We start from the raw sequence: 16,068 nt of genomic DNA on the forward strand, positions 1-16,068 counted from the left end.
CCCTAACCTCCTCTTGCGCTGGCTATGTGTACTGATGAATCAGCCCTTGTTCTTCTCAGTTCAGATCAATTTTCATACACAGTTTCAATCAGTTCCCTCTTACTGCTTGTATCCAGTCTCCTCAAACTCACTACATATGGACAGCCCGTATACATCCATTTCTAAGCTTTACAGCCAGGTAAACATGTAGCCTTTTCAACAAAGGAATAATTTTTTTCCTTGTACTAGTTTGGTGAGTTGATTCTCTGATTTGCACAAACAAAAATCATACTAGCTGTGCTGGGCTTACTACCATCTATAAAAAGTGTCCTGTAATGCAGCGATCCTCCATGAAGAGAGTGGCCTTTCAGTTGTTTTCAAAAGGAAGAGCCTCCTGTTATATACACTGAGTATCTTGTTCAACTCTTGCTTAGTCCTACAGCTAAGCAAAATATACACTATACTAAGTTTGTCTGAAAGTCGATAAAGCATCGGGGGAAATCCTCTCCCAATACTTTGGTTTCATAATCCTTTATCAGAAAACTAGTTAGAACAATACCTGCTGAATGGTTTGAGCGAGGTGATGCTTCATGACGATACAGGCTTCAAAAGGAAACTGATTAACATACTGATCATCTCTCAAACAAAGCGCCTTCTTCAGCTCATCATCAATTTGGGTGGTTGTCCATATGATGTCAGCTGCACTGGGGTCATCACCTTCCATCATATGGACACAATAGTCAAATGATGTGACAACTAATGATAGAAACTGCTAGTTCCACATCTTGATGTCATGTGCATGCTCTATGATCAAATCCTTATTCTACCATTCAAAAAACTATTGCACTTGCTTAAGGCTCATATGAACCAAAAATACCACACACACGAGGATTTTCACATATCAACAAGGAACATCAATACCAGAAAATAATAGTTTTCATAAAGACCTCTCAAAAGCAAAATTCAAGATACCTTGGATCAGCAAGACATCATGAGAGCTCTAGTTATATCTTGCTCATCATAATGAAAGGTTCTGGAATTTCAGACTGTTTGTGTCAAGTCAGGGAAGGCATTTGGTAATTTCTAAAGATCCAAAGAAAAAAACCTCTTTATCTTTTAACCATGGCAATTCTTAAAACTTAGAAGAGGCCATTTTGTTCATTCTAATAAAATTTCACTTTTATGCAAAGTAGCCACAAAATCTAAAAACCCATTAAGTTGGCACCACTTGATATGTCCTACCTGCCCACGCCCACCACATCCTACTTGTTCACCACATGGAATGTGCAGTCAGCATTGCGTCGACTCCATAACAAGAGAGCCTAGGACTACCAAGTGCTACGGACTCACATGGACAGGAGGTCCTAGCCTTGATCCTAGCACACATGTTCAACCATGTTATATGCCACAGCTTCCTACCTGCTTGGAGTACCACCACCAATTGCCGATACACAAAGAAGGGGATCCCAAGAACTACCACAATCTCATGATTGGACAGACATTGGCCAAGATTTACCAGTTGATACTAGAGAGACAATTCAGTATCCACACAGAGGCACAAGGGCATCAAGCCTTGGGACAGTTTGGATTCCATCCCTTATGGCATATCTTGCATAAGTTTTGCCTTTTCTGGATGCCAGGTCATCCTTTTCCCCGGGTTTTAACATGAGCCTTAGGCCATAGGCTCTGAACGGAGACAGCATTCTACTCTAGACCACATCTTCACCCTATGGGCCATCATTGAGAAGGTGAGATCGAGATCCCACAAAGTATGTGTTTGCTTTGTAGACTTTCGGAAAGGCCTTTTACACAATCTCACGCTTTCGCATGGTTAGGAGACTTAGGAGTTGCAGATCCCAAGAGTCATGATTTGGGGGTGATGAGTCTTAGTCAGAGGGAGAGTAAGTGCCCCAAGAGGCATGTTAGTTAGGATTGAGAGCACAATCAGAGTGAAGCAAGCATGCCCCCTCTTATCGACACTTTTTGGGCTATAGATTGATGAGATCACGACCTTCATTAGAGCAAAGCACGGCCCTTGTCGTGATGATTTTTGGGGTAGGCTATAGCACCATCTCCATCGATGCATATACATTGCACGCGCGGCTTCGTTTGACTTGAGATTTGCATCGTTCGAGCAGGAGGAGACATCTTTTGAGCATTTCAGGGGAGAAGTATCAAGTTGACCTGCCTATTCCCGTTCCTATTGATTGACTTATGTGTGTAGCCCTTCGAGACAAATTGATCATATGAGCATGTAGGCAGTTTGTAGCCTTTCTCTATCCGTTCCTCCGAGCTTTCAATTCCATCACGGCTCCAAAATGTTTTGTTTATTCATTTTGTAATCTCCAATGGCATCAGTTTAATGTCCAAGATGAGGAATCAAGATTGAACAACAAGGAATGGATGAGAGGCTCTGTGCTGAGGATCTCTCTTGGGCAGTTCCGGGTCTCTTCACACAGACTTCGCATCGAGAGCAGTAGAGCAAAGGGACTACCCAAGCAGAGGCGCATATGCACACTATGTGACATGCAGGAGGTTGAGACAGAGGAGCATTTCATCTTCAGGTGTCATGTTTACTATGAGATCCAAGGGCGTTTCTATTGCCTCTTCAGAGATAGCTATGGGATTTTGGCCCGTTTCCTCTCCTACCCACACCAGCGGTGTTTAGCAGGTTTCATTCATGAGGCACTTAAACACCGCGAGAGATACTATGAGCACAGAAAGAGGAGCAGACTTCTTCCTCGGCTGATCCCTCTCAGAGCTCTATCACGAAGTTCTTTCAGCTTGATCACATGGATCCCCACGAGACAAGGCCTCAACATAACCGTGATCCGGAGCCTGTGACCCGACAGCTCAAACAGAGGGTCGACATACATATTCACACTTGGGGACATCCCCTCCTTGTTTAGAGTCGGAGCCCGACCGACGGGGGTCACAGTAGCCCTGGTCAGACGCAGAGCTACGACCAGGAGACGTGCCACCACCGCACCTCTGAGTGACCAACAGCACTCTATTGCCAACTTCATGCCTCCACTGCCTCATCCATCCTGATATGCTACTGCTGATGATGATGATGATGATGATGATGAGATTGATATATAGTCAACCATCAACATGACTATGTTGTACTGCCATTCTGCATTTTTGCATTTTGCATTGGTATGGATGCTCGTTTAGTAGCTCCACTACCACAGCTCGTCGTATCAGGATTTTCACAGTCTCAAAGACCCATCGGTCTTCCGAAAACTTTAATAAACTTTCTTTATTTCTTTCTTTCTTTCATTCTTATGGGGGTCTGCTCGCCCACACACACCGTGGTTATAATTATTATTTAGCCCGAGAGCGTTTACTAGCAGCCCACACAAGGCCACACGCTCCTCAAACAAATCACAAGTGCCCCTGACTCACTGGAATACCCAAACAACGGGTGTAAGCATAACTGAACTGCCCACAGTGCTCAGAAGCACGAACAACCTCTACAAGCATCGTCCTACCAAGCAAGTCTCTTCAAAAACACAACGTAATTCTCACGGGCAATCACGAGAAAGGATGGGAGCGCCCTTCAGAGGTAGCGACCTTTTGAGCATAAACATAGAGACCATGGTCAAGCAAAAGGTGACTAAACTCAGCTTGTCACAAGATCCAACAAGTGGCCAGCAATAATGTCTCCCCAGACCGAGACCATCTAACATCATGATTGCCCTACCAACTTTGCATCCGTACAAAAACAGTTGCTGCGTACGACATTCTGCACGTAGGAGAATTGATAGTACGGCTGTCCGTACAGTCCCGTACGAACAGCAGCCCAAAAGTGTTCCGCACCTTTCTACCAAGGATTTCGTATGATTTTTGTACCCTTGGGATGGCCACATCAGCTAGCACCCGTACATAGTCTGCTTCGTCCCCGCTCACGTGCCCATACATTGTTGTTGCAAGAGCTGCACGTGAAGCTCCCGTGCTTAGCCACAGCCCCCGAGCTTCTTCTATACCCGTGATCCACCACCCTCATGACGATCCGGCTGTGCGATCCCTTTTTCATCTACCTTCTTTCTCAGTTCCAAGGTCTTCCGTACACCCGTTGGCCAGCCAACTCCTTCCATGGAGTTCCTTTCCAAACGGGACTTGCATGGGCATGCCACGTGGCATCCCATGCCTTAGGTTGCCCCTAAGGGCTTTCATTTGCCCCTAGGCCCCCCTCTAGTGGGGCCTTTTTAAAACCCCACCAAAGACCAACTTCAAAACTAAGCGTATTTTGCCCCCTTTCTCGTCCAAACCCCCAAGGCACAATTTCTAGGGGTTCTAGCACATCAAGCAACCCTTGACCTTGCCCCTTGTTTTCCCAAGGTCCTACCGACATGCGAGCCAACATGCAGGCGCTAGAAATCATGCCCTCATGACACGACTCCTCCGTGAGCACTTTCACTACTCCCTCTCCCCCTAGCCACCAGTACAAAGCGCAAGGTGATTTATTAGGGAACGAGCTTCTCCACAGACCGGATGGAACTGATGTACGTTTGCAGATCAAACAAGACACGGAGACCAAGGGCCTGTTCCCCTTTTCTCTGCTCGACGGCGATATTGACTTGGAAAACGAGGCAGTCTTCCCCTCGTTGGCAAAAGACAGAATATCACTCATTTTCAGCTATCGCATTTGAAGATTTGTTCTCTCTGCCACCGCGCTATGGAGTTACACCTTCTAGGAGTCGGGAAGGAAGAGGAGGACATGCACATCCCTCCTACGTGCATAATTCACGGGGCGGGGTGCTTCAGCATCTCCCCGGGATCACGTCCTCTTGTTAGCCCTCCCTATTCAAATGGGTCCTTGGCTACAGGACTGCTACACCAAGCCGTGGCGACTAGTGCTCCTCAACCAAGAAGAGGAGACGAAATGCAGAGGAAAACACGAGAAAAGCCCGCTTCAAGACCCGAGGATGCAAGTTTCAGCTCCTCCATCGTACCACGTGAAGGAGGAGCCGATAGAGATGGGACCACAAAAGACAATCGATTCCACCCAGGCACAAGTGATGGGAGCGTCTCAATTTGTCGTGAAGACCAACAGGAGAGAATCACACAGGCAAGTTAAGAGAAACCAAGGAGTAACCATGAGGGCCTACGGACCAAGCACTTTGCACATGGACAAGAGGTCCTAGCACAGATGTTCAACTGGGCTGTGCCACACTTTCCCACCTACTTGGATCACTACCACTCTTGTACCGATACACAAAGCCGGAGACCCTATGGATACACTGGCTAAGATTTATGGATCATGATGCAAAGGCTAGAATGTGTTCATAGACCTATGTGGGAATGTGCTCTCTTGTGGTGCTAGAGAGCAACATCCAAAATGTAGTGATCCCATAAAAGAATTAAGTTCACATCAGGGTTCAAATTGTGGGATACAACTATTGCTTTTCTTGTTTGTCAAGCAGGCTAGCCTCTCAGAGAGGCAAGAGTCGCAGTTAACCACAACAATAGGAAATCGTGGGATAGAGGGCATCCATCTCACTGTTGTGTGGCATCCGTTGAGCTTCACAAGAGAAAAAAAAAGTATTAAAGTTTAGATTTGAATTTAAAATAATTTAACACTTGGCTCAATGAGTGATCAGATTTTCATTTCATCCCACAATGCTACCTGCCTAACCATGGGTCTCCCTCTTATAAACCAAATACTTCCTAATTCTACATCGCTCAACAATGAGTGATATAATTTATGCTACCCAAAGATAGTAATAAGTTTCCAAGCCACAGCCCAACCTTCCCCTCTAGTTGGAGATAGAATTCACACTACACGTATGCTATTTTTCAAACACAACCTACATGAAACTAGTTCATGAGGTAGATAATTACATTCATGATGAATTCCAAGAGACTCAATTAAATCAATTCTTTCAAGCAAGCGTCTTGGTTAAATCAGTTCTTACAATCATGAAGAATTCTAGGAAAATCAATAGATTCTTTTTTCAAGCAAGAAGCTTGATTAAATTAATTCTAACAATCATAAAGAGTAGGAAACTCGATTCTTTCAAGCAAGAAAGAAACATGTGATAACTAAAGAAACATTGACTGCTCACACACAAGAAGATTGAAAACCATGTTCTCATGGAGATGATTGCTCTGATACCACTGAGATGACTCCCTCCCCAAGTTCACTCCCAACATCATCCTCACAAAACCATGGTCTCAGAACAAACAATATGAATCGCCATCCAAAATTCACCACCATACCATAAAATTGAGACAACTCTATCCTTCAGCCTGTTTACATGATCATCCTCACCAAGTGGGGTCTAGGAACAAACCCTATGAATCACCATCCAAAATTCACCCCCCTTCCATAGAGCCCTTCTAGCTCCCCCCTGAGCAATAGAGGTCATAGGTAAGTTCTTTGGCCTCCAATAGACATCTGCATTGCATACCGCGAACATCCCCTCCATACGGGAAGCATCAGATTAATACCATGCCAGTCATAGAGAGAGCTGCTGCAAAACCTACTCGTACCCAGATCCATGTTGATCGTACCCTTGAACCAGTATGCATGAGTCAATTGGCCAAAGAGCTTCCGACCCTACTAGGAGATGATATAGACCTGGCCCAAGCCTCGTACACCCTTGCTTCAGTTGTACAGGACGCAGCCACCAAATCCTTCCCTATGTACAGGCCCGAGATGGGAAAGATGCCTCGCAACCCTTGGTTTGACGACGAGTGCAAAGAGGCACGATCCCATCTCGCACGAGAGCGAGCCCTGGGTCATTTGACGCCATCTGAGGCTCACGGGATCTTCTGACGGCTGACACACCACAAGAGATGGGCCTTCCTCACACACAGGATGGATTAGATAATCAGATCATTTCGAGGCGGGGACCCGACCATTGGATGAGGCTTCTCTCAAAAGGGAAGCCACCCATCCCCATCACTAATCCGGGAATGTGGCACACCTATGCATGCTCATTATATCTTCACAAGACTACTCCTCACGATGACCCATGCAGCCCAGGCATGACTTACACGGGGACAGAGTGCTTTGGCTCGACTAGAGCGACAGTGCTTCCAGGCACACTTCCAGGATCCACCGACAAAGGGCTGGCTTTTAGATACATGCATGCTCATTATATCTTCACAGGACTACTACTCACGATGACCCATGCAGCCCAGGCACGACTTACACGGGGACAAAGTGCTTTGGCTCGACTAGAGCGACAGTGCTTCCAAGCACACTTCCAAGATCCACCGACAAAGGGCTGGCTTTTAGATACACTAGTGCGACCGATTGCCATGTATGCAGCGTCCTTCTACGGATGTGATCTCCCGAAGACAGAGTGGAGGAAATTTGAGCGGCTATAGGTAATCATGGGATCCCGGATGATTCCGTGTAAGCATATATATTTATGTTTATGATCACTACAATGTAGTATATAGTGCAAAGTGTGATTACATAGCTTGTGTCCTCAATCCCACATGAGATAGTACAGGCACAGTTCACCATGACACTTCTCCAGGTTAATGCCATCTTTCAGACACTGACTTTCATCCACAAAGTTTGGGACTTACCTCACTGGAGACTTCCGAGGCTGGCCCTGGAGTCATCCAAACGACTAGCATGAGGGTGGTGAAGACACATGGTATGCGCATATATCCACCTGGCTTGCTAGGAATGGTATCCTGATGGACGGACAGACTTCCTTTCAGTACAGCATGGACACACCTCCTGTATCGATCCCACGAGATGAGATCAACAATATCATAAGGTTAGATCTCCTCCAGCTCCACACATCTCGGACTTGGGGAGGAGACCAGGAGTTCCCCACCCAGATCCAGTTCTATCGCGACCACTTCCTGAGAGTGTCGGAGAAGGGATTCATCATCAGACCCCAATACCTCGAGGACAGAGGAGTCTCACATGCACTGAGGGTTGCCATTGGACCAATGCGGATTTCGTCCCATCAGCTAAGGATTGAGGTAGGGAGAGCTACATGTAGAGCCCAGAGCAGAGGATTTGCAAGCTATGTACGCTGGGGGCGGTTGTGATAGAGGAGCATTTTCTCTGTATTTGCCCAGCCTATTATGAGAGACGAGGATGCTACCACTGTCTCTACCTGGAGGGGAGTGGCTTCGGTCAACTATCACAACTGATCCATTTCCATGACCACGTATGTATTGGGCTCTATCTGATGGAGATGCGCCGGCACAAGGAGACACTACTGCGACAGATGAGAGAGCAGCAAGAGGCAACTAGACCACAAAACATGGAGGCTACCAGACATGACGACGCGTCACAAACTTCTATACATATGAGTCAGCTCCAAGACACAATGCAGTAGAGGAGGAGGAGCTAGCTGATATGAAGGCAGCCTGGATCAACAGAGAGAGCCAACACGGTGCCACTGAGAAAAAGACGTAGAGATCATGCACGATAGTGAGAGTGCCCAGAGCACATTCTATTGAGGTCGGGGGGACCGACAGAGATGAGGGGTCACCCTGAACATAGCCTAGAGAGTTCAAAGACCGAGGAGACTGCGCCCCCCATCACAACTGAGACGGCTCGACAAACGCAAATACGATATATTTTCACAGATACAAGATATTTTCACTAACGCAGATACGAGATATTTTCACAGCTCACCAAAGAGCCATCATTGTACCGGGCTTTGGTTTCTGAGCCCAAGTTTCGAGGTCGACTTGATTCATCTTGTACTTGACTAGTGTTTGATTGATTATGATTTTGCTAGCATAGATTAGTCCTTAGAAAGGGCCCTGGCGCGCCCTTTGCTCCAGCCCCACTGAGGCTTGTATGAGTTTACTTTTTTTGCGCACTTTGTCTCAAAGGCCCGTGAGGCCTCGCGCAGACATTATTACATCTCTCTCTCTCTCTCTCTCTCTCTCTCTCTCTCTCTTTGCATTGTATCTTTGCATTGGCATATTGTACTCATCCCCCCATTTTGCACCCAGGGGCGGTTTCCTTGCATCTAGTTTACTTGGTATTTAGGCTCAGATTTGACATTATGTACTTTCACTTGCATTGTATTGCGTAGCACTTGGATGATATTCGACGATGCCTCTTCTTTGTGGCACGTTGATTTTGTGCTATCTTGTATGCATAGTTCTTGATGTCCCATGGGCCCATTTTGGCCTTTAGTGGACAATAATACACTTTCTTTCTTTCTTTCTTTCTCTCTCTCTCTCTCTCTCTCTCTCTCACACACACACACTCTCCTTTTGGGAAACATTTTTGGCTTTTTGGCAGACTTCCTACAACCTTGGTCCATTACTCTTTATTTTTGTACTGGGTCAGATATTGGGCTTTTTGGACCATATGGCAGGATCACAACATGAGATATTTTGGGAATCCGTTCTTGCAATCTTATGAATATTTCACACACACACACACACATGTACACAAACACGCACACACACACACATACACACTTCTTTTTTTGGGTAAAATCCATGCAACCTCATATTACAATGTGCAGTTCCCAAAAAAGGAATATGCTAGTACATTAGAAAATGTCATTATAAGACAAGAAAACAAGAGAACGAGCGCACATACAATCAGAAAATGATTGTCGGAGTGACATCCTCACACACACACACACACTTTTTTTTTTAAAAAGTGAAATCTTTATATTTCTGTGTGGGAAACCTCAAAAGAGGTAAAAACCCACCAATAAGTACAAGAAAAAAGTTTTTACAAGTAAAACCTCAGAGCAAAAGTCATGAGGTAGCCAAGTAAAAAGTTACATATCAAGCTAGAGGAGAGTCAAACACAGCATCCTCCAGCTTCAAATTGTTCTGCTGTAAAAACTGATGCAGTGATGAAACCATACCATCAATAAAAACAAGCTGTTTTTTGCCCTTGTGATTCTTCTTGATATAGGCTGGTACCCGAAATTTTTGAATCAACATAGGATGAAAAGATTCCAGTAGAAAAGGTACTTCTGCATCCCTGAGAGAAGAAGACTCTGGCACAAGCATCAAAGGCAGAGAAGCTAAATCAACATCCGTATCTTCCGATGAAGAAGCTGCATCTGATGAAGCAGGGTTCAGCATTTGAGCTTCATTTGGAGGATCAATCTGAGTAAAAGCAGGGGCAGTATCCTAAGAGAGAGCATGCATGTCATCCTGTAAATTGCCCTCTGCAAGGGGTACATCCATATCCTAAGTAGAAGAAAACTGATGGTGCTCAACAATGGTGCAATCCTGAGCTTCTTCAGCAAGAGGAGGATTTGCCTGTGATTTATCAACCTTCCTCCAGTAGTGCTTCGGAGCAGTAGAGGGCTTCGCCAAAGAAGCCATAGCAGAAACCGGAGGAGAAGGGAGAGTAACCTTGACAGCTGAAGAAGGAGCAGGTGGTATGGGCCTGAATATAGAAGGGCAAGCACGTGCAAAATGACCAACCTGTCGGCACCGATAACATGTAGTGGGGAAAGATGCAAAATGGAGCTTGATGTGCATCGGATGAGCAAATCCCAAATCAAGATCCAAAGTAGATGGCACGGGCTGTGTCATATCCCACAGGATGCAAAGACGAACATCACGGGAGGCTTGCAAGAACTCCTGTCTCGGAATATGGAGAGGCCTTCCCAAAAAAGCTGCAAGAGTTGGAAGATGCTGAAAAAGAGGCACAGGCAACGCTTTGAGAGTAATCCAAACCGGACAGTGAGTCAGAAGTGTTGTAGAAGGATCGAAAAGCGGATCCCAGGGCAGAACATAGGCGAAGAAACCCACTCCAGGAATGCCAACATTGACAAGGCACTCTACCACCTCAGTCGAAGTGCATTGGGCATAGTAAAATCCTTTGCCTAGAAAGACAAAGGAAGAAATACAATCCAGACCCACTGTAACATCAGCCCAATGACGAAGCTGAGCTGAAGATAAAACCCTGCCCATGAAGTATAGGCAGACTCCAAATTGCTGAGCCTGTCGAAGACCAGAGACCAAAAGGGCAGAATCTAAGGAACAAACAAGCGGGAAACTCGATGAAGGAACTTCTGTAACAGAGGCAGAGCACAATTGTCGAAGAAGATCTAGCTGGAGAGAAGAAGAAGGGCCATCAGAATTATCCAGCTTTGCCAATTTGATGAAAGGGGAGGCAGACAAACCACCATGCTTTTGCCGAAGGAACACACGAGTAGGAGCACAGGCAGAAGGAGGTCCCAAGGCCGAGAAAACAAAAGAGAGAGGGGACTGCGCAGGGGACTGTACAAGTTGTACGGTCGACAGTACAACCTGTACGGAAGTCCGTACGGTAGGAACGGAGGGTTGTACGGGGGGGTCCGCAAGGTACGGGAAGAGTACGGGAGACTGCGCATGAGATTGTACGGGCGGCGGTACAGAAGGCAACAGCCTGCACATCCGCGGTACGAAAAACCGTACACTTGATGGCAACTGAACTGAAGACAGAGGAGCCGATAGGGTCAGAAATTGTACGGACGGGGATTGTACGGACGACGATGGTACGGACGGGGATGGTACGGACGAAAACAGGGAGGGAGAGAAGGAGGGCTCCATCGCGCCACACACTCTCAAACACACACACACACACACACACACACTTTTTTTTTTTTTTGGGTAAAATCCAGTGCATTGTATTTATATTGTCATAACTTTACAAGAGGAAAAGTCTCCAAGATGGAGAGTATCCCACAAATCAGAAGCATAATTGAGATAAAGGCCTCCTAAATCTGCCAAATAACCAAAAATGTTTCCCAAATATGTGACTCGGGAAACGGAGGCGAAGATGATCTGAAATTTTCCCAAGGAGGTTCCGAGTAGACGGGCAATGCCAAAGCAAATGAGGGACAGTCTCTGAAGGAGCGTGACACCATAAGCAGGTGGGTGATGCAATGTGACGTTTGGCAAGTGTGATTCCCACTGACAGTGTGCCGGTCATGCATCTCCAAAGAAAAAGTCTTTGTTTCAAAGGCATTTTACACCTCCATAATAGTCGGAGATTCTTCCGCCACCATGAAAGGGGCTGCCTGATATGCCACAGAGTATTAGCATATTGATGAATCCAAGGGGCAGGCTGAAGAAGCTTGTAGACTTTGATGGAGGTCAAAACAGGCAGAGGAATAGGACGAGAGCATGTAGCAGCGGGGTACAATTGCCAATCCATAAGCCTGTCTGTGTCAGCCACATGGGGAATAGGTAGAAAAGGATGCAAGAGATCAGCAATTTTCTTCCATATCAATCTGTGATGCATTCCCAATGCATAAGAGGCAGTGGCCTAAGGAAAAGATAAGACATGGCCATGATCATCTACCACGTCATTGATGTATCTAATTCCCAATTTCATGAGATTATATGCCCGAACCGGTTCCTGTAAAGCAAGTGGAATGTCAAAGATGGCACTCCAATGAATACTTTCTTTCCTCATTGAGTTTGTCCCCGAATGATTATCAGGAGCCCATTTGACTTTAGAAAGCACTTGTTTCCAGTCCAGTATCAGAGCAGTAGAGAAAGGGCATCCAGGAATCTTCCCTACAAATCTCCCAATGACAACCTCCCAATGATCAGTAGTCCAATGGCCATAAGCATTTGTCCTCATGTTGACACACATGGATGGTATCATACAAGTCCATGGCTGTTTTTGACAGAAAAAGGTATGGAGCATAGTCGCCTTCCTTGCAAGTACATGATATCTGATATTTAGAACATTAAGTCCTCCATGCATCCTAGGGGAGCACACCATTTCCATCTTCAGCAGTCTCAATGCTTTCACAGCAGTTTTTGTCTTCCATAACAGCTCCATAGCTTGAGACATAAAGGCTGAGATATCTCTAGAGGACCAATGTAGTAAAGGCAAGAAGAACTGAACATAAGACATTACAATAGACTGTACTATTCTGAGCCTGACATGAAGTGGCCAAGTAGAAATTTTCCAATATTCCAATTTATGTTGAAGTCTTTGGAAGATCCATTTTAGCTGCTGCTTCCTGGTGATATGCCATCCTATAGGATATCCCAAATGCCTGACTACATCTTTGGAATGCACTATCTGACCAGGCCAGAGAATAGAATGCCAGTCACATTGTTTCAGGGGAAGCAATTTGGATTTGTCAAAGTTGATATGCAATCCCGCAGCTAATCCATACAATGATAATGTGGTCATAAGCATGCGGACTTCCCGAGGAGAGTTCTGTGGCATAAAGAAGGAATCATCAGCATATGCCTGTGCCAAAAAAGATGCAGCCCCAGGGATTTTAAGAAATGGCCCATGAGCCCTACTCATGGGTTGTTGCTGTAGTCCCCAACGTCGTCCGTGTGATGGTCCAAGAGGTGCATTGGATACTGCGCCATCAACATGCTGCTGCGTGGGTTCCCTGCCAGGTAGGTGTGTTGCCTTTTTCCTTCCTCTATCCCCTATGGTCTTCTTCCCCCTTGTTACCTCAAATCTGGGCTCACTGGTGGGGCAATGACCTTCTAACATCATACTCTAATTCTTAAAAACTCATATAGAGTTTCAGCAATTATGATAGCCTTTGAAAAAATGTACAAGTGTTTATGTATATCGTACATGAATACTATAAACTCTTGTAGTTCCATGTCTTCTAATGTGTTACTATCTTCATTCTCATCTAAGGGAGGAAAGTCTGGTGTGGTATCTTGGCATAAAAGCTTCTTTCTAATGTCTCATTCTCAATGTAAGATGATCAAGATACATCAGGAGGGGATGAGTCGCAATGGCATAGAAAAGAGCACTAAGGGGGCAGCCCTGTCAGACTGATCTTCCCAATGTCCATGACCGAGATAGATGACTTCCGAGAATGCACTGGGAAGTAGAGCCAGAATAAAGCAAATAAATTGCATTTGCTATCTTGGGACCAAAGCCCAACTTTGTCATGGTTTGAGAGATAAAATCCCATTGTACAGTGTCAAATGCCTTAGTGATATCTACCTGCAATATGAGCACATCTTGATTCGAGTACTTAGCATATTCAATTGCAGTCAATGCATTGGAGATATTGTCATGGATTTGTCTTCGCGACACAAACCCATACTGATGAGGATGAAGGCCCGCATTCAGAGTCCCATGAAGCCTATACACAATCATTTTGGCAATGAGTTTGTAAACTACAGGCATCAAAGTAATAGGCCTCCAATCTGACATATGATCACAAAGATTTTTTTTTTGCACAAGTTTGATTATGCCATGCTTCCAAAGGTGCGGCAATTGATTTTCTTGCCAGGCAACATTGATCATTTGTAAGAGAACATCTTTCAAATCATCCCAAAAAGAAATATAAAATTCCACCGTAAGACCATCCCAGCCAGGGGACTTGTATTTGCCGAGATGGGACAATGCATTATCAAGTTCCGTGTCAGTAAAAGGTCTCTCAAATAAAAGAGCATCATCCATTTTCACTATCCCTGAAACATATTGAAGAAATTCAGTCCTCGCATCAGCCATTTGATTTGATGGGGAGCCAGGGGTAGAGAACAGTGTCTGGAAGTAATTTTGGCATTCATCTTGGAGATCAGAGAAAGAGTGCGTCCAAGATCCATCTAGTTTCCTTACCCTTAGACATGAGTTTTTCTTTCGAGTGGCATGCAGGCCCTGGAAGAAGGCTTTTGATGAGCAGCCCTTATCCATGAGGGGCTTCATTCTTGCTCTAATCTGCCATTTGTGCAATTTCCGCTGATCATTATCAGTCAGTTTGATCCGGGCTTGTGAGAGGGAATCATTTTCTGATGCAGAGAGAGGCCTTAAATGTGAGAATTCAGTCAACTGTTGTGCTGTCCTTTTTGCCCATTTGACCTCATTCCTCCATGTAGCCATGTGCCATTTTCCATAGTCCCTAATGACATTCTGTATACGAGAGACAAAGCTGTCCCAAGCATAATTCACGTCCTCCTGAGCATGCAAAAGCAAGGGATGAATTGCAAATCTGATCATTTGCTGGAAATATTGATGTCGAAGATAAGCCTGATTAACATGCAGTAATCTGCTGGAGAAAGTCGGCAAATCATCCAGTGGCATACTAAATTGCAGATTTAACCATAATGGGGCATGATCTGACAATCCCAATGAGAAATCTATGAGGAGATGAAGGCTAAAATCTGCATATTGTTGTGGATAGAACAAATACCATCTGTCAAGCCTTGCCCAGTATGTGGTAAATGCATTATGATGGAAAGTATATCCGGGCACTGAGCCTTGTAGAAGCAGCCATAAATCTTCAGCCTGCACAGAGAGAAGCATGCTATCCCATTTCTGTCTTTCCGATGAAAGCATATGAGATCTTGAAGTGGTGTTATCTCTCAGCAGAGGAGAATTGTTAAAATCTCTACAGATAAATGCATTGGATCTCCATGGATATTTGCTTAAAGAATCCCATAGAGAAGCCCTCATGGCAGAGGTCTGGGAGGCATAAACTGATGCAAGTTCAAGAATGTCACCATTGACATTACATTGTATGACTATCCATCGGCCACTGCTGTCATTGAATGCTAACTGAGGCTCCAGCTCATGTCTGACCATTATGCATACACCTGAGTAGGTAGTGGTACCAGCATAACATATATCATAGCCGCCAAAGTGATCATGATGACCAGCCTTAGAGTGTTGATTATGCTCTTGCAAACAAACAATATCTGGCTACATTTTATGTACATAATTACAGAAAAGCCTCCACTTTGAGACATTGCAGAGGCTCTGTACATTGTATGTAAAGCACTTAAGTGTTTGATGCATGAAAGAGATATATACAGGAAAGTATAAGTATGTAGAAGGACGACGCTTGGCATCTGCAGATCTTTCTTTTCTAGCATATGTACAGACATCAGAACCTGAAGCCATGATTGAGATATGGCAAAGCAAGGAAGAAATAGAGTGAAAGACAAAGCAGACAGAGAAACTGTATGGAAAGGCACAGGGAGAAGGTGCAGAACAGTACGGCAGAGGCTGTACGGAAAAACTGTACGGAAGGCCTTGTGCGAGATAGGTTGTACGGAACAGCAAGAAGAAACTGTACGGAAAGTATTGTACGGACGAAGGGGTGCTGTACGGAGGATCGTACACGAGATGAACTGTACGGAGCAGCGGGAAAGCTATACGGGATTCTGTACGGAAGATCGTACACGGGATTC

General features: G+C 45.2%; 1 protein-coding gene across 3 annotated transcripts in view; it reads right to left on the reverse strand.

The window, feature by feature from the left end:
• LOC147903119 (tubulin-tyrosine ligase) overlaps positions 1–16,068 on the reverse strand; it is a 192,800-nt gene that overhangs the window by 101,102 nt on the left and 75,630 nt on the right. For all 3 annotated transcript variants that reach the window (XM_087374206.1, XM_087374207.1, XM_087374205.1), the window contains one exon: positions 539–696. In XM_087374206.1, coding sequence (XP_087230332.1) covers positions 539–696 — 158 coding nt within the window. The remainder of the gene's footprint in view (positions 1–538; positions 697–16,068) is intronic.

The sequence above is a fragment of the Dipteris shenzhenensis genome, chromosome 4, assembly GCF_047967505.1.
Source record: "Dipteris shenzhenensis isolate YYH24624 ecotype China chromosome 4, Dip_SZ_1.0, whole genome shotgun sequence".
Lineage (NCBI taxonomy): Eukaryota > Viridiplantae > Streptophyta > Polypodiopsida > Gleicheniales > Dipteridaceae > Dipteris > Dipteris shenzhenensis.